Source organism: Zophobas morio, unplaced genomic scaffold (genome assembly GCF_036711695.1).
Source record: "Zophobas morio isolate AGI-343-1 ecotype UQ-CSIRO unplaced genomic scaffold, CSIRO_AGI_Zmor_V1 ptg000002l, whole genome shotgun sequence".
NCBI classification, from domain to species: Eukaryota; Metazoa; Arthropoda; class Insecta; order Coleoptera; family Tenebrionidae; genus Zophobas; species Zophobas morio.
In genome coordinates this window covers 23,131,072-23,150,850 of record NW_026972107.1, presented here as the reverse complement: position 1 = coordinate 23,150,850, position 19,779 = coordinate 23,131,072, and the positions used below count along the sequence as shown (strand labels likewise).

The 19,779-nt window shown below is 32.4% G+C and overlaps 1 protein-coding gene across 4 annotated transcripts in view; it reads left to right on the top strand.

The window, feature by feature from the left end:
• Positions 1-19,779, top strand: part of LOC135130785 (dachshund homolog 2) — a 303,273-nt gene that overhangs the window by 135,527 nt on the left and 147,967 nt on the right. For 3 of the 4 annotated variants that reach the window (XM_064058216.1, XM_064058209.1, XM_064058226.1), the window contains exons 6-7: positions 2,524-2,727; positions 6,160-6,399. In XM_064058216.1, the coding sequence (XP_063914286.1) occupies positions 2,524-2,727; positions 6,160-6,399 (444 nt within the window). The remainder of the gene's footprint in view (positions 1-2,523; positions 2,728-6,159; positions 6,400-19,779) is intronic. The other variant, XM_064058221.1, reaches the window with a different exon arrangement.

Sequence of the window (19,779 nt, the reverse complement as noted above, 5' to 3'; positions counted from 1 at the left end):
AATGAGATTTCGTGTGGCAATAAAAGTTCTAAGTTAGCATAACAGAAAGAGAAGAAAATTAATTTTATAGCTCTCAGCAAACACCATTTTTTTTCTTAAATTGACAATTTCCAAATAATAATAATGGTCAGACAAAAATAAAATCATGTTGGTATGATTGTTGCTTCCTGGCTCCATTAAACCGAGTATATGTTTAAAGTTCTACTGTCAAGCAGTGGTAAAAACAAAGTTTTGTATAGTTTTGAATAATTCCAAAATAACTTTTGATGAGTTTATTGGCATATTTTTTTGCGTACGAAGGATTATAACAGTACATGCTTTACAAGTCTCGTTAGAGTTTAAGGAAAGGAGGTTGTAGCTTTCTAGGTGTTAATTTCTTTCGGAAGTTCACCCATAGAGTATACAGGTTTTCTACGCAACCAATGTCTAAGAAGTTTGAACTGATGTTTTTCAAGGTTCAGTGTCTGGCAAGTGCAATGACATATCCGCACCTACTTTGCTCACTTATTTTTAATGGTCTTTCATAAAAGACTTTATACGTCACATCAAGTGCCAGGAAGTGTAGGTACGCTTTTTTTCTATCAATCAATGAAGAAGCTGGCAAATCCAAAATGTGAAAAGGTGTTACAAAAAATAAACATTGTTTTCGAGGTTTTTTGTTTGAATTTGTAGTTATGGCCTGAAAAAATAGGATTTGCGCTTTACGATATTTTACTTTAATTGAATTGAATTTAAGATTTAATATTTCATAAAAAACTCTGATTTCAACTTATGTACAAATTTATATTTGATAAGAAATTCTTATAAAAAAAATATGAGTAGAATAATAACACGCCACGTATAAAGGCATACTATTTTAGACATTTTGAAAAAGGATTTGCTTAGCAATCTTTTGAGGTGATGTCATCAAAATTTTTGGTCCAATGGATATACAAATGTTAGTTAGCAGTCTATCAGGATGATGATAACCTCAAAGCAAATACTAAATTTCAAAACACTCACATCAGATTTTTTGTAATTAAAATTTTTTTTTCCCACAAATAGATACATACAAGGGTGCACTGATAAACCACAAATGTAGAAGAATCATATTTTGATTAATGATTTACTACAACTGTAATGATCACTTTAAGAAGTTAGAGCAGCTAGTTTTGTGATTTCCAAGATAAAGTTTTAAATTTTTTAAAGAAAGCAGATTAATAAACTAGAAGTATACAGATGTTTGCATTTAATTTTTTTTTAATTTATGTAAATGGAATTTATCGAGCAAAATTTTGAGACGGCTTCATCAAATTATTAGTGGCGATGGATAAACAAATTTTGCTTAACTTTTAGCCGTCATCTACGCCATTATTTGAAAGAACAATTAAAATTACACAGACGTCGTTCTAGTAGTTCTGGGATTATATTTATATTGAAATCACCAATAAATAGACAGACGACAGACCGACAGACGGAAACGAAGACACATCTCCATATTCTACATGAAATCGTAGCAAAACATGACATTAGCCATTCGTCGAATTGACTATATCACAGTACACACAGTAGATACTCCCGGAAAGTAAAAGAAAAAAATTAATATTTTGCGCATAAAGTGAGAGTTACAACAGTAATTTTTGTAATCTTGGTGTATCACTAATAATAAAACAGATAGGGTGTGGAGGTGCCACCATAACAATATCAAAAACCTTTTTGTAAAAAAAAAAAATTAATTACAAAAAAAATAGATAAAGAAATATGTTTCCTTGCCATGACCCTTATTACCCACTCTCCTAACAAATGGCTTTACTAGTACCACTTAGTGTTAGCTAAAAGCTTCAATTTAAAATCTTAAAAAATTAAAGTTCTGCATTAGGGAAACTTAGTGGTGTCAATTTGTTAGCTGTCAGCGCCTGTTACAGGTGTCGAATTGACCGATACGTAGGCACTTATTTAGATTTGACTACTACTAGATACGATTTTAATTTATTCAATGTTATAAGTAGTAGAACTTTTTTTAAGTAGTAGTTATCATTGACATTTTTTGTACTGTATTTTAATTGATATTCTTGTTTTGCTTTCATGCTTTTTTTCAAACACTATCATGATATTTTTACGAAGTTAGCGATAGTGTTATTCGTTCATTGTTTGAAAAGTACTCGTATTTTCCCGAAAAAAATAATTTTACGATTCATAACGAATTGAATTAAAAATTAAAAATAGACCCAAAAATTCCCTCTATTCCATCTGTTTTGCCCCAATTGTCGGCCCTAAATCCCCAACCCGTTCAGATTGATGCGTTCATCTAAAAGAGCCAACAGTCCGATTTATTTCGAGACTTAACCAGGGTATTCGTTTCAATTTCTGCATATGCGTATTTAATTGTGACCCTCGCGTAATTTATTACCACCGAGATTGGTTCGTGTAACGTCCGACGCACCAAATCCCCGTTTTACAACCATTAATTAAATCCCGGAGTGATAGTTAACTTTTTATTTCGGCTGGACCGAATTAATTCAAACGTAACCCGTTTTATTCCAGGCTCGCCGACCGACCACAGTCCGGTACTGAACCTGTCGAAGAGCGGCGGCGGCAGCGCCGGCTCGCTCGGGGACGGCGACCATTCCGGCAGCGAGGCAGACGGGCCCGACGTGCCGCCGTCCCCGCGATCGCCGCGGTCGGCGGCAGAGGACGACGAGGACGACAACATTTCCGACCCGGAAGAGGACGACGAGAAGGATCAAGGTAAATTTAGAGCCGGGTCGGATCGAGGGCAAAGCACTGCCTTAAGAGGGTGGCATTGTTTTAGAAGCTGATACAGAATTATGGGACACGTTTCCATCGTTCTTTGTTTTTGGTATTGACATAAGTATACGGGGTGCGGGCGTAAAAATAGAGTTTTTGTGTATTGTGTTTAAAGGTGTCAGTGGAGTAAACACGGCAGATATCCAGGACAAAAAATAAATAAAAACCGTAGCCAAAGATGGGTATATCTAATGGTGATGAAGGATTAATTTTGTGGTTATTATTATTTAGTTGTTAACCTTAATGTAACGTATTAAAAAAGACAGTAGCTTTATTCGTCACGGTTTCATCACGTTTGCGACCGAAACTAACCTCTGGCAGAAAATTAGTGAACACAACCTAAGTTAATAGATTCTTGTGACCCAAAATGTAATCGGCGTCCTGGTTCAACAAACAAACATTTTCAGCTACTTTTTATGGCATGATCTTTGATATTAATAATTGTAACTGGAACTGGCTGCAATAAATTTTAGCAACTATGGTCAGATTTAAACACACGCTTTCTCTACATAGGCAACCACATGATTTCAGATGCCTTTATCATAATTTCTACACAACTGATAATAATGATAAGAATTGTAATATACGTTGTAATTGCAAACGTATTTACAAGCAAAGGACACGCATTTCACAAGATTAAAACCACCTGCAATTCATATTGTATACCCCGAAAAAAATATAGAGAGGCCTCCAAAAGACTATTTAATTGGAGATATCGTACTATTTGATGATTTAAAAAAAAATCCTGGTTCCCTTTTTTGAAAATGAGTGTCACTGAAGAGATTTTACAAACAATGAACATCTTGATATCTCCTAAAATAAATTTATGTCGTTGTATTGTAACAACGTTAGTACGTAGTTTTTCAAATTAAAATAAATTTACTGGTAATTTCCTGTGCTAAACGCATAAAAATATTTCGAAGAGATTGTAACCCTCGGATTGAATCGATTTGTGACACTTCAGGGAAGAGGCGCTGGACCGGTCCTCGAACTTGCTGGGTTTGATTACCAAAATGAGGAATCGTGTTACGCGCCAAGAGAGGACAAGGATCCGGTGACCGAGGTCCGGTCGGATTTAAAAGCTGACTGATGTGCTGCACTTGTGTTTTGTACAAAAAGATTGGGCAATGCATCAAAGAGAAAGAACTGTAGGAATGATGATAAAATACCATAAAGAAGTCCTTCGTTAACCGAAATGTGATGTTGAAACTTCTGCTACATACTACACCCTTATTAAGCCGACTCTTAAGTTACTCTTATTCATCAATAATTCGAATCTATGTCTGTGTTTTTGGAATGTTTTACATTCCACCCGAATAATTGACTTTAAAACACTTCCATCCCAAAAACACTTTGACGAAACTCAGTAATCATGGTTGTAGGGTTAGCTATTCTCAAACTGTCCCCACCACATCAGCTGTTATAAATGGAGCTACTTATCATACGGTTTTATTTTTAAGCTGCAATACCAGCAAATATATATTTTACTAAATATATTGTCAGAAAATTACTAAATTATTATTAATTACTAAAGACAACAAGAAAAAGAATAAATAACTACATACATAAAAAAATTAGTTAATTATATTTTATATATAAATATATATTAGAGTCTCTAAGCGATGTGGTGGATGTTTGAAGACAGGTAGCTCCACAACAAAAAATAATTTGGTTGAGAAAATTCGTAAATATATAATTGGTATAAGGTAAATTAACATATAAATTTTATGTGAGGATCAAAATCATAATGCCGTAGTTGTATATAGATATTCTACAATTTGTAAGTAGCATGACGTGTACACCATTGTAAACAACTAGTTAAAACCTCGAATTGTGGATAAGAAAAAGAAACAACACTCGAAACGTCATACGGTTAAAAATTGACACACGAAAGAGTAACTTTTAATATATTACGGGATTGGAAAAAATAAAAATATAAGTGTTGGCCTTAATGTCAAAATTTGATCCTTCCATTTTTCCGCATGTTGTTAAATTTATTAGTTGGCGCTAAACTTCCTCTGTCGATGAAAGCACAAATTAATCTCCAAGCATTTTTTCACTACGACATATCTTGTTAAATTACTAGCTCTTTAAAATTATAGCATAATAGCCCTTGAAAATTTTCACACTGGACAGACTAAAGCTGATTTAAACTAATGCTTTCTAAGGTCAAAAGTGACGTACAAATCATTAATTAATTTAATATTCTGACATAACGAGAATGAGAATTTTGTAATTTATCGCTTGTGAAATTAATGTATTCCCGAATAATATCTAAAAGAAAAGAGCGAATTTATTAGTCTGTGCCAAGTCTATTCTTGGCTTTCAACATAACATCCACTATAGCGGATTCATTATCCGAAATTAATTTTCTATCTTTTGCTAATTGCCAACTAGACTCCAACGCATACATCAATATTGAGAAAGGAGAGTTACAAAAGTTAAGATAGTTTCTTGTTCACGTGAGAGTTAATTAAATGTTCCGACCTCCTCCTTCAGACGTTTCCAGTGATACAAGTTTGGTACATTAAAAATAAATCATTTTTGATTGCACATGCGTGCACAAGTTACATGTTCTCGCCGAACAAGAAATATATCTGGCTAATTTGTTTGTTTAAGACATGGGAAAAATGAGATGGGGAATGTTAATGTGGCCAAGAGGTTGTGGTCAAGATGGATGACCAACTGACATGCTCGATTTGATGGCTTACTTTGAGGATTGCCGGTTTGACGAGTTCTACTCGCGTAGTGGAGGTCTGTAATTAGCATTTTCTGTTTGGATTGTACACGTAAAGTTGCATCCTGAAGAATTACAGCCCTTTTTAAAAACCATCTTTTCAAAAATTAGAGAGATATTATTATTCGGATTTGATTTATTTCACGTTTTGAACCGGAAAATTTTGTGGTCGGGTAATGATGGTTTTATTATGAATAATGGTGGTCTAACCACAATACCTGACCTGCACTACTATACGTAAAAAAATCACTTGTTGCCGAATCGAATTCCTTATAAAATAACTTAGTTAGTTCTTCTATAACAGTGTCTTTCCGTTTATAGTTTTAAACCGAAATATATATTTAATTTAAATTTTAGTCTTCATTTTAAGCATACCCTGACTAAAAATTTTTATAGGTACCACAAAAATAATGATGTTAAGTTAGTAGTAAAAGATTAAAATTACGGTTGACTGTCGGCAACGATCTGATCTTGTAAAGATAAAAACAAATAAATTTGCATTATGAAAGTCCTTGGTTGGTATCGGTCTTGTGTTGCTCTAGATGACATCTAAACGAAGTGGTAATACAACTTTAAAGATACTTTGTTATAATCTGTTTTGAAGTTAACATTTGAGTTCTTTTATGATAAAATAGTTTATTTGGTTTCAGATATGGACGAAGGCGACCTTCCCCTGCCAGCAGCTCCTGGTAGCGACTCCCAGCAAGCAGCCTTAAACTACTCTACACTAGCAAGTGCGGTAGCATCGGCTAATGGTCCTAGTCAAGATCCCAGCATCTCCTCGACGGAGACGCTCCTGCGCAATATCCAAGGGCTGTTGAAGGTGGCAGCGGATAACGCACGTCAGCAGGAGCGCCAGATCAACTACGAGAAAGGTACAAATAGCAACATGGTGTATCTGCTGTCTCTAGCACAGTACTACATATACCTAGCTGCTACGCAGAAATGCTAAATCTGTGTCGATGAGAATCCGAGCGAATCGAACGCGACTTACTGTATAAAATACTTTGTAAATACTATGGATGCAAATATGCTGCCCCTGGAAAATCGGAAATTTAAGTTTTCCTCGATTTTGCGTGATTTTCATTTGTAGTGTAAATTCAATGATGACTATGTACCTAGTTTGGAAATTTAAGTTTCGCATTTTCCAGATACGTACGACTATTGCATTAGCAAGGTAGTATTGAATTTGTATAAAGTTTCAGTATGTGAAATGACGGCACTCGTGTGCACATATCGACTTGTACTCTAAAATAAGTAGCTTTACTAGATGTAAATACTTAAGTATAATCTGTGGATAGAGCAGATATTTTATAGCGAAGGTAATGTTAGTGACGACTGTAAAGAGTACTTAAAGGACGCATCAGATCAGAATCTGTGTGTGTGTTGAACCTGACCCGGTGTTTCAGTGATGGAATTTGGTTATTCTGTCAGCTGGTTGTTAGTATATTATTAGTAATGTGCCATTACTTCCAGTGTTGTTAGAGTAGATGTTTATTTAAAAATTAGTTAATTTAACTTAAATATTTATATATTTAAAATAACCTGAAAATTTTGATATATTCTTCAAACTTGTATATTTATCCATTGAGCGAATATAACAAAATTTTCTCAGCACCAAAAATTCAGTAACGATTTCCCTAAGCGGAACTCGATCTGACGTTTAGAATTAGGTTTATGTGTGATGTACATGTTAACAATTCAAAATTGAAAATAAACGAAATTACTATATACACTGCTCGCATTTTTTTATTTTTTACTACTACCTTTTTCAGTTTAGCTAAATTGGCATACCATTACTTATCACAACGCCAAGCACTTAAATAGGTAGGTGGCACTTTTATTATCTTTATTATGAATGTTACCAACTAACAGATACTAAATTCCAGCATTGATATACCGAAGTTATTTCGGGAGAAATCATCAAAACATTATTAACTTAACGCTCCATTGAAACTTTCATCCTCACAGTAAATTCTGTTCAAGTATACTTCATAATAATCACATCATAAATTGTTTGCATTCGCAATTCGCTCCAAACTAAATTTAACTAATTTACTAGAGCTTTATGTTTGGGCATACTTTTATTAACAGATTCTTTTTTTTAGGTCAGGTTCCATAAGATCGTGCTTGTACATTGCTTTGGAAATAATTTATATCTATGTACATTTAACGCAGTGATAAAACACACTATAACGTAATTATATTAAAACTGAAAGCTATTATTAGGTGCAATTAACGTTTATCTAATACAACAATCTATCGTTGCTAATTAATAACAACAATTAATAATAATTTAACATTATGTTGATATTATCTTTATTACATACACTGTAGTAGCTACTGGTTAACCAATAGTAGCAAATTTAAGTTTCCAGCAACTGTAAATGAATTAACAGCACTCCAGCATTTGTTATTTATAAAAGCACATAATAATAATTGCCGACTTACAATTTAAATAAAAATATTTGTTGTTAATTACTACACAGCAGAAAAATAACTCAATAATTGTTCTGTCCTAATAGTAGATCTTTTAATTTTTTGGCATACTGGTTAACAAAATGCGTGATACGCCAATTATCTTTTAACAATTATTATGTAATGCGTTGCAATATTTTTTTCTTTAAAATGATTTAAAGTACAAATACCGCATATATTTCCTTATTGCATTTTTCACCACTTTTAATTTTCATTTAAAATTTCTAGATCGCGGTAAGCAACTAGATTCAGTGATTTCACGAACATACTACACACACTTGATTTGACAAATTGTCCATATTATGACATTTAAATAATTGAAACCATTAGTAAGCCTACGGTTTTTACCCAAAAAAATATATATAACACTTCATCTTCCCTATCATAGAAATGACATAACTAAAAAGTTTCGTACGGCCATTTTTGATTTTTAATTAAAAAAAATTGTTGCAGGATATTTTTTTGTCACAAATTTCATTTTAATATAATAGAATGGCGCATGAAAATGTTTTTGAAAATACATATTTGATATCGGGTCTTATATCAAAGTTTGACAAATTTTCTCTCATGTTTTGGTAAATATATTAGTCAAAAATTACTCAGCACGAACTGAAAAACATTGAGTGAGGCCTTGGTGACAACAAAGATGCACTGTGTAGTCAATATTGAATAAAGCGATTACAGAGAAGAAGCAAAATATTAGTGTAAAGCTATGTGTGGTTGAATCTTAAAACGTGGTTTTTCGATGGTGAAGAAATTTTATTTTTCAACATCCTTCAACCATTTTTGTAAATGTACCAGTATCTAAATTTTTTGAAACTGAAATAAGTACAGCCAATATAAAGAGCAGATTTCCATAATATTTTACTTAGTATTTTTGAGACAGCCGTCTTAATTTTTAGTAGGTACAAAAAAGCTTTAATTTTGCATAACATAAATTAGGAGGGTGCTCTATTCCCAGAATTTTTGAAAAAACATGTAGACAGTTTTAGGGAAAACAGTTAATCAGACAGATTCGTTTAAATCTTAATTTTTTTAAATCTAAGTACAAATAGTTTACTATGCAGTACATTTTGAGAGTAAAATTTATTTAGCCTTTTAAAAATATTCTGAAATGACATCATCAATTTTTGAAACAAGTACATCGACAGATTTTGACAAACTTTTTGCCATCTTCACGATAACTTAACACCTTTAGCATAATGGGTTTGTTAGAAATATGTATATCTTTAAAAACGATTAAACCGCTTGATTTATGAAAAATTAAACGTGTAATTAAAATAAGAATAAACCAAAAAGTTTAAACTGCTTGACTTATGAAAAATTAAACATGCAATTCAAATGAGGATAATTCAACAAATAGTTTGTCAAAATTATTTTTTTATACTTCATAAACGAATTACAATTCCATTCTGTGAACAAATATTAAAAGAAGCAAGCTTTAACTTTTCAAGAGAAGGCGGAGAAATTCAAATTTTGGCTTGGAAGTGAAGCAAAATTGAACATAATGATGCTAATGAATAATTTTTATTAATGTTTTTATATTTGTAGAGATTTCGCACTTATCTAGTTAATATTTGATTTACGTGTAGCGTTTCACGTTAAAATGGCTTGGCAAAACTTCAAAATCATCTTGGAATTTTTTAAATTGTTTCCAGGCAAGTTTTTAAACTAAAACGAAAACTAAATAGTCCGTTAGTTCTTGGAGTGTGCTGAAAAATTGAGAACATTGATGACATGATGTTAACCAATAATATCGAATCTTCTTTAACTATACGGAAGTTTAATAGAATAAATTTAACGACTTCAAAACTAATAGACACTGTTTTGTGAGGTAAACGAACTTGTATAATAGTGCTCTTTTTGACATTATTGATTTGTTTGTAGTGTCATTAGCCTTCGCTTTATGACGTTACATGTTGTTTATTTTGATGAATTAATATAGATATTTTTGCACCTTTAAAGACGTTGGAATAAAAAGCTATATTTATAGTTAATAATAATCAAACTGTGGCATTTTAGATTTGTTGGGTTGATGAAATTTTTCCAAATTATTGTTTCCAGTCTTAACCAGTTTGTTGTAAATTTACAAAAACGTTTCAGATTTACGTAGATTAACACTTTTTTAATAATTCTTAACAGTAATTAGTCGTAATTTTATGATCAGTCTAACTGTTGGGAAAACAAATGCATCCTCAGTAATATTGCATTATACTAACACAATGTTTTCTAAAAAAGGTCTAGAGTTATTTAAACACAATTTTCCTCGTCTCTTAATCACAATTAAACAAATCTAGTTTTTTCGAAAAATTGTAAAATTTATTTTGAAAAATCCCCACGACGCATATTATAAACGGGCGAGATATTGGCTACGTGAAACACGTGAAAAATATTGTATAAAAAAATGTGTATAGTAATTGTGATATAATTCAAGTCGGATTCATAAACCACAAGTACAGAAGTATATTATTGTTTAAAATTGGGATAACCTTTACTACGCAAAGTGATGAAAGGACAGCATCGAATTAGTGGTGAACATGATTAGACAAAATTTGGTTAGCATTTTGCCAACCACAAAATATTCTTAAATCATATGCTTATAAAACTTCACAAGAGTCGGTTCAGTAGTTTCGGAGATTATCTGTTTAATTAAAATTGACACAGACAGACGGAGCCGGGAGACCTATTTTTTCGTACTCTAGAGATTATGTAACGTCGAAAAAATATGAAAAACAAGGTCCATTCCAAAATGGATCGCAATTCTATATTCCGTGTCTATAAGTAATATGAATATGTATGTATATATAAATTACTATTGTTATTATACTATTAATAGTAATCGTCTATACGAGGTGTCTTATCTGAACCGGTAACAGAGTTGTTTCAAAACTACTGTCCGATTAAGAAATTTCATAGAGATCTAACTGCCAAAGCACATCATTTCAGAACGTAATACACGAACTAACTCCGGCATCTCCATTTTTACCTAAAATGAAAACGACTTCTATTCTTAAAAGTAATTACGAATTTTTTATTATTTTTTTGCGAAAAAATATTGTTTTCTGAGTACATTTGGTTATAGTTATAATGATATTTTTGAATAAATACTGTGCAAAAATTGCATGTTAACAGTATTCTTAATTAATTTTGCTGAGCAAAAAACAAAATAATTATTCAAGTCATGTTTCTACGGTTACCATTTCTCAGTCACTGTGAAAACCAATTTAAATTTACTGGAGATGCTATTGTGTGGCCGTATTTATAAGTCAAGGTTGTAATCAAAGAAATATATGCTTCTCATAAAAGTGACAATATACATGATGTAATGGAATTGAACAGAAATCCTGTATTTCATCAACGTAATATGTTGAACATGAATGTGTTCATTAATAAAGTCTTAAAAATAAAAAAAAAAATATTAAAATTTCAATTTACTAGTTTCCAATCCTACAAAAATATCTTGTACAATGTTATGACTACAAGTGTTGGTGAAAGGAACAAGAGTTTTATCAAATAATATAGAATAATAAATACAGTTTGCATAACGAATAATTTCGTAATTAACTCAATATTTTTCAGTTATAAAGAATTCAGTTTTAACTAAAAATTTACCATGCTTTATTGATTTAATCAATAAAATAAACTGACATTCTTTTTATTTATTAAGTCACCCTCTGTGAGTAATTCAAAAACTATTAGTCCGTTGATTTATTCGGCAAAATTTTGAGGTGACGTCACAAATTTGTTGATTGCGATTACCTTAAAACGTTTGTAAGATTTCATAGCAATCGGTTTTGCAGTTTCAAAGTTAAATTACAAAATATTATACAAGTGCAGAAGTATCTTATTTTATAAAAATATAAAGAAATTAACTATTGTATATTTTACCGTTATCCCATTCGTAGTGGGGATGATCGGCCATATTCCTAATACGCATAAAAATGTTTTCAACAATCGGTCCAGTAGTTTCGGAGATTATCTCTCTAATAAAATTCCGGACAGACGGCAGACAGACAGACGGAAACGGAAGACCTATTTCTTCGTACTCTAGGAGCCATGAAAGGTCGAGAAACATTAAAGTAGGGAGTCGGCCGGCAAAGTGTAACGATTGTGTTGATAAATCAAAAGTTAACATGCATTTAATAGCAGATTTCCGAGTTACAGTAACGCTTCTTTGGAAAATATTCGCGATTTTGCTCTTACGTGCATAATTTTTGCTCCTACAGGCAGAATTTTCTTAAAATCCTCAATATTTTGACCATATTTCCTGTTTTTCTTTTAATAAACATTTATTTGCTCTATTTGCAATATTTCGGGGGTATTGGGAGGACTGACATCCTGCTCCGTATATTGGGCTTCACGGCTGATAAACCAGTTCTTGGCGACTTGAGCACTTAATTAATGGTACTTCTTTCTTTCACCGAATTGACAAATTTCCTGTTATACAAAAATTTTTCATTCACACTTTTCAGTAAAAAAAAATTGTTTACTTCCCCAGCGTAAGCTAAGAAGTATTGTAAAAGAGTCCATTTGCTTATAGACGGAGTGACCGTTGCGCCTAGATATATACAATTCGCTCCAATAGAATCAATCATCAGTGGCGGAACATGGGTGAAGGTACCATTTTAAAGGAAACTTAACCAAAACAAAAGTGGATATTGTAGCCTAAGTAAAGTATGATACATTAAAGACTGCAGAACAAAAATGTGGTCTAAGGTTTCTTACACACAATTTCCCTCGCCCCTGAAATAGAAATACAGTCGAACAAATACAGAGTTTAGGTTTATCTAGATAATGTCAACATTGTTGGCGAAACGTGTCGACAAATATTTTGTGTGTTTTCGGTGTTGTGGGGATAAATGTTATATTAAAATAAAGAGTGTTCGAAAAATTATGAAATTAAATTTTGGGAATTTTATGTTTACTTGCTAAGCGTAAGCAAAGGAAGTATTGTAATAGGATCCATCGAGGGCGACTGGCCGCTTTCATATTTTTTTGACGTTTCATGACATATAGAGTATGAAAAATTAGGTCTTCTGTTTCAGTCTGTCTGTCTGTGTCTAGATTTTTATTAGACAGATAATCTCCAAAACTATCCTACCGATTGTTGTCAAATTTTATATGTATGTTGGAAATATAGCGTAGACGGTAAAACGTTAATCGAAATTTTCCCAAACTCCCTATCAATGTGATGACATCTCCCCAAAATTTTTCATAGTAGCTAGGATTTAAATTGTATAAAGTAACATACTCCTGTACTTGCTTTATTTATCAAATTCCTAGAAAGGTACATCTCAGTGTTTTATTTTTAGGATTACACTGCATGTGTCCGAATTGACATACGTGTTCTTGCTGACATGTTGATCGAAATATTTTTAAATGGAAAAATTGAAGTTGATGGATTCTTCCGATTTTTTTCGTCGCTTTTTCTTTCCACGTTTTTATTTGCTGTATGTCGAGGTCTTCAACGTCTTTAGTTTTCTTCGCCTGTAAGATCTTCTAAAAGTGTTGCTATTTTCTTCTAACGAATTGTGCAATTTTTTTATGAACGTTATAGTGATAATAAAAAGCAATTATTATCGTTTACTAAGACAAAGTTAACACTTAAAATTGATGCGATTGAAAATTCTTGGTGATTGATGCTTTGTAAAAAATCGGTATTTAAAATTCGTGTAAAAGTTTGTGAGATAAAGCTCATTTCGCCAATTATTTATAATAAGTATTCACCACAATAGCAAAAGTCGTATTATTTAGTTAGTTACTACAGATAACCAGCTCTTCAAGTAATAACTGTCTACTTGCAGTGTAAGTGTTGTACTGTACACTGCATCGGACTTTTAGTATCTAAAACATACTTAGTTGTAAATCGTGTTACTTTCAACGTTAAAACAAAGAAATTGCAACTTCAGTAGTGAATATTTTGCGAATCTGAAATTTGTTTGCTCCACTTTGTCATGAAAACTGTAATAAGGGATAATAGACGAAACAATTTATGATATACCCATCACCGATGGAGGTATCATAGTGGTGTAAGAGCAATATCGGCAATTTCGTTCCCGACCAGGTATTCCAGCATGATCACGCAAAATTCCATAATTTACTCTGATTGTGAAAAAAGTCGGATTGTATAAAAATGTATCGAGAATCTGCTCGCCGCAGTCGTGTTCACGTACGTCCGTTAAACGAGGAGATCGTGTGTGGTGGTCGCAATGCAAGTCTTCTTATAACTATCCACGTTCTGATATCGGCGATATTATCTCGTTTTATCGAACCCATCTCGGATCTCTGGCCGTGTTAACGCAAATTATTGGTACTTGGAGCGACCACTTTAGCTGATTAAAATTGCATTTTGAATGGAATCGTTAGGGCGAAACGTCTTCATTTACATTCGGAATTATTTACGGTCGAATTTCTCGATTCCAATTATCCGTAAACACAAGTACGCAAGATGTTTATGCCCGGGCGAGATTTTTGCGTCTGGCGTTTTAAATAACGATCGGTCAGGGTGGAATTATTGTTAAAATTCGTCTCAGACGAGAGATAATGCGTTCAAACGGACAAAATAAGATTATATCGGTGATACGAGCCTCGAGGTACAATTAGGACTATTTTGATATGGTAGACGATCGACTGAGGATGATCGAACACGTTTTACTGGATTTGCGTCCATTTTTCTTCTGCTCTTCGGCTGGACGACTGCCTTGATCGTTTATGCATGCAACAATCAGAACGGAGACGAAATTATAAGGCTTTCATGTCTGGAAGTCAGGTGGTATACCAGCACAACTTTTGCATATTTCGACAGAAAAATAAGTTCCGATTAAGACGGTTCGTTTTATAGAGGCGGCATACGGTGGTTTCGGTTATTGTAAATGAAAATTGATTAAAAATAAGATGGTTTTACCTCTAAGCAGATATGCATGACAATTAACGACACTTCATTTGCTAGGTTTTAATCATAATATTAGAAAATGCATAAATTTTATATCAGTTACAAAACAATTATAATATTCCTAAATAATAGTCACCCGAAGGTAAGGCAAAATAGAATACAAAGAATACTACAAAAAAGGTACACAACAACAAAAAATATCAAACATATAGGAACATTTTACAGTACTCGATTTAAGTAAGTACATAAAATATTATTCAGCAGAGACGTAATAGGCAATTTTTCTTTAGGCAAAACTTGTTAGTGGATGAATCACACATTCTCATTAATAAGAAAAGTTGAGTGGGATTGTTTTTTACCTGTTACTTATACCACTGAAGCAAGTTTTCTACCATAGCAAAGGTTTTCCGTGATTTTTGTTGTTGTTTGACGTTGCGGTTAACTGGGGTTCCGGAAGATCGAGTTCTGGATAATCGAGGTTCTACTGTACTACCGCTTTGTTAAATTTTTTACATTTTAACAAAGTCTATTAAGTTAAAAATCAACAAATTTAATTTGTAGATTGCACAAAGTGAAATTTAACATAAATCTGTACAAAAAGTTAATATTTAATCAGCTAATCAACAATGTTAGGAGTATAAAATTACGATAAATTTAAAATTCACTTCTCTTATAAGTAGGATCCTAAATAATCCTTTTTCTTTAACAGGATACCGAGTTTAAAAATATTTCCACATTTCTGTGGTACAAGTTGTAGTAATCCTAAAGTTTGTTTCTTGTGAAATTGCACAACAAGTGAATACACATAGGTTTTCCAAATTATTTTGTTTCAGTTTTTTATGGTCCATTCTTTATTTATAAACAATTTCTTAGCTATTACTCGGTATTACAATTATATTAAATACCAAGTGGAGTGACTATTAATGTTCATAATTGTTTTTGTTATGTTGGTTGGTAACATAATTTCATGATGACCACAAATGACATTTAAAGCACTAAGTCAGTATGTGTTTTCTAGTCACGTTTCTCAAGTGCCCTCATTTCAAAATTGACAATTCTGAACTGATATGCTAACACTGTTGTCAAAAATTCAGATCTGTCAATTCAACAGTTTGCTTTAATCATTAATAGTTACCAGTATTTATTTATCAGGTTAATTTAGAGCAAAGGTTATTTACATATATTTTTTTGTGAAATAAACTTTTGGAAATTTTGAATGAAATTTTGTACCGGTGATTCTCTTGTTTCGCTACTGCGATCCAGAATAGGTCTGTCTTCTGTTGTTTATTTGTCATCTATCTCTTATTGCTATTTTATTCGACAGATAGTCTCCGGAACTACGTGACTATTTATTGTGAACTTTTTCTTTTATTTTAGAAATAAAATGTAAAAAAAAAATAACATGGCAATTTACTTTATCGATTAAATCAAAAAGATTTTATCATACTTTGCTGAAAATCTGAGAATGCAGTCACATTATACTTATTCTATATAGTTATATTTTTTAAAGTTAATGACGTCAACACAAAATTTGATTAAGGAAAATTCACACGAAATATACGCATTGCATACTTCTTTACCTGTAGTTTAATAATTTACTCCTATTTTAATTTTAAAATGTATAAGTTATCACAAAAAATTGGCAGACTAAAATTTAATTCTCCTTTGGAATCACAACGGTATTTTTCATTCGTCGGAAATGTGTTTTAAAGTATGCACAAAGTGATGTTTTGAACTATCACCTTGTACCTCTAAGTAATAAAAAACACCTATTACTTAGGTATGAGTTATGCTGTGTTATAGTACCATCGTAATTGATGCGAAGACATTTAAATTACTTAAATCATCAAACTGCCGTCATCTTGACCACCATTTCCATGTCACAATATAGTGAGTAAACATTCACTACAAACACTGCACAATATAGTTACATTCGACAGTTAGCAGACTCACCTACGAAGAATTATACATCTTCATAATTGGCACTTCTAGCGTTCTATAAATATGGTAATAAAAGATGAAAATTATTCTCATCAGAATGTTTAGTCATAAAGTGTTGACAAGTGCTAACCACATAACATACAGAAATTTGAAGAATTTGCTCTCTATCTACCTAATATACATAGAAATCTACTTCTGTTTGTCAGTGTATCAGATCGTCCTTATGTAGCTGATTCACATCGAACACCCATTAGATAAATTAACGCGACTACATACTGTGTTATCAAATATTCTTCTGTTCTCATTGATCGCCGTGCCATTTATTCGGTAACATATTTAAAAACGTATTAAGCGAAACGTATTAAAAGGAATTTTAAAACTTGCAATAAATTACGGTTTTATTATTAATATCGTAAATTTATGAATGCGCCAATAATACAGGGGACTGTCATCGTATTTTTAAATGCAGCAGGGCATTAAATGAGCAATGTTAATGCCGAATGCACGGACGGATACCGGCATAAAGAACAACGCTAATAGCAACATTGGTTGTAAACTTTTAATGACTGCAGAGGGTCCTACATTGTGTTATATAAAGGTTATGTTTTCAACCTCGATGCCGCATATTTGCAGTCTTATTCATAATTAGAAACGTCTGCTGCACGAACTTTGCCGCATTCTTCTAATTTAATTCAGAAAAGTTAATAGTTCACCTTCTATGAACGACTGTATTAAACTAGTGCTATATTTGGCTAATTAACTTCTTCATGCTAGACAAAGTGTGATACATTATACATTAACTAAGTGTGCAGACATTGTAGCTTATGAAACGTATCAATTTCTTGGTTATTTGTTGAGGAACGGTTTCCACAAAATTAAATACAGTGGACGCCGCTTAATATGATCACTTTGGGACTCAGACAAATTGATCACACTAACCGACTGATAATAATAAGCGAACCCCACCATCAAAGACAGTAAAACTCGAAACAAAACAAAATCATGAACAAGACAGTGATTATTACGCTGATAGATGAAGGTACATAAACATTAGAATTTATTTTAAATTTTGGTTACCATTCTGAGAAAGGAACCCTCGATTTCCTTTGGTTGTCGTAGAAATTTGTTAAGTAAGGGCTGAGAATTTTTTTTTCTCTGATAAACTAAGATTTCGTCGTTTCGACGTGCTAATTTTTACATAAGTACTACTCAAATTTAAAACAGAAAAAATTCGTTCGTTCAAAAGTCGAAAACGCACTGATTACTTAAGTCTGTTTTTGACCACTGATTGTGGTTGTACAAAGTGAGTGGTATAAGCGAATGTACCTTTTGAGACCAATGAATGTTCATTAAAACACAATACTAGTTTCAGTCGGCTCGCTTCTCCAAAAAAGCAATTCCCGTTTGTATAAGAATTGCGAGATTGATCACAATAAGCGAAATATTGATCACAATAAACGAAAAAACTGTAATGCATAGGTATTGCCTGGGTCCGTTCCAAGCCATTTTGATCACACTAAGCGGTTGATAACATTAACCGTGATCATATTAAGCGGCGTCTACTGTATCTGAAAATACTAAAATAGGTGGCTACCTATTGTTAATTAAAAAAAGGTTGTTATTTTTTGTTTATTATCCCGAGAGCCCACTCACCACTTTATAACTGTTCTGTTTCTGACCACTATTTAAATTTCGAAAAAAACCTATTTAAAATTATACTGTATTAACTTAAAAAAAAAGCCATTTTATATCAACTAATCTAAAAATATGGTATTCACTATTTCAGAAAAGTTCAGTTTTAAGAAACAAGAATTTCAAGGGATACTAAAATAAGATAAAAATGGAGCTAACCTGCAGAAACATGTATTTACGATATTTAGTTCTTTTAATGAATTATTCAAACTAAAACAAAAATGCTTCTTTACACATTTTTTCTCATGGTCGACAAATATTTGAAAATACTTAAATTCTCCAAAATTGTGTTTAACATAATTTGATGGTATTTTGCATGGTGATGCATTAAATTATCGCTGGTTACATTAAAGAGTAAAAGTGTGCATGACGTGATGCAAATAATAACTAAAAGAACCATGATAATATTTTTAACGGAATTTTAGTCAATAAAACTTAACGTAATAAGCATCTGAAAACCATTTCTATAGTATATCATACGCCAAGGTAGCGAAGACAATCATTATAGCGGAAAGCAGATTAGAGCCGCGAAGCGTCGAGGGTTATACTTAAGCGTGAGGTCTATCGGGTGTCTAAAAAGTCGCGAAAGACCGGAAAAAAGTTAGTTTCGGGAACACTCTAGGAATTTTAGGAAAGCTCGAGTACTTCGTTTAGATGTTAGAACTTCTGGAAATTCATTCAAATAAACGTTAAAATCTCAATATCGTGGTGTGTGATTTCAAAAGTACTTTTTTTCGATTTGTAACTGTATTGTGAGTAGATATTTAAAACATACATTGAAGTACCAGTTATTATGCTCTTTGTCACTACTTTGCTACTAGCGACAACAAAAATTACACTATACATTGTCAACAAGGTATTGTTTTAAAAAAGGTGTTGTGACAGTTTTGAAATATTTATTTAATACTCTTTGACTAAACAAAATGAGTTTCTCTGCAAGTGAATATTGTGACATGCTTGCTGAGGTGCAAATGAGGTATACTGAACGCTACTCAAATAGACGAAATCCTAGCTACAAAGTTTTTAGACGGTTTAACCAACGTCTAAGAGAAGATCGTCAACCTGTTTCAAGTCTTGGGTCTTGTAACCGGAAGACCAAGAACAATGTGGAAACCGAAGAAGCAATTATTTATGTTGTTCTTGAGGTTCCTACAGCTAGTGTTAGGCAAGTATATTAGATGTACCGTTCAAAACTGTGAACAGGATTATTCGTGATGAGGAATTACATCCCTACCACTACAGAAAAATGCAA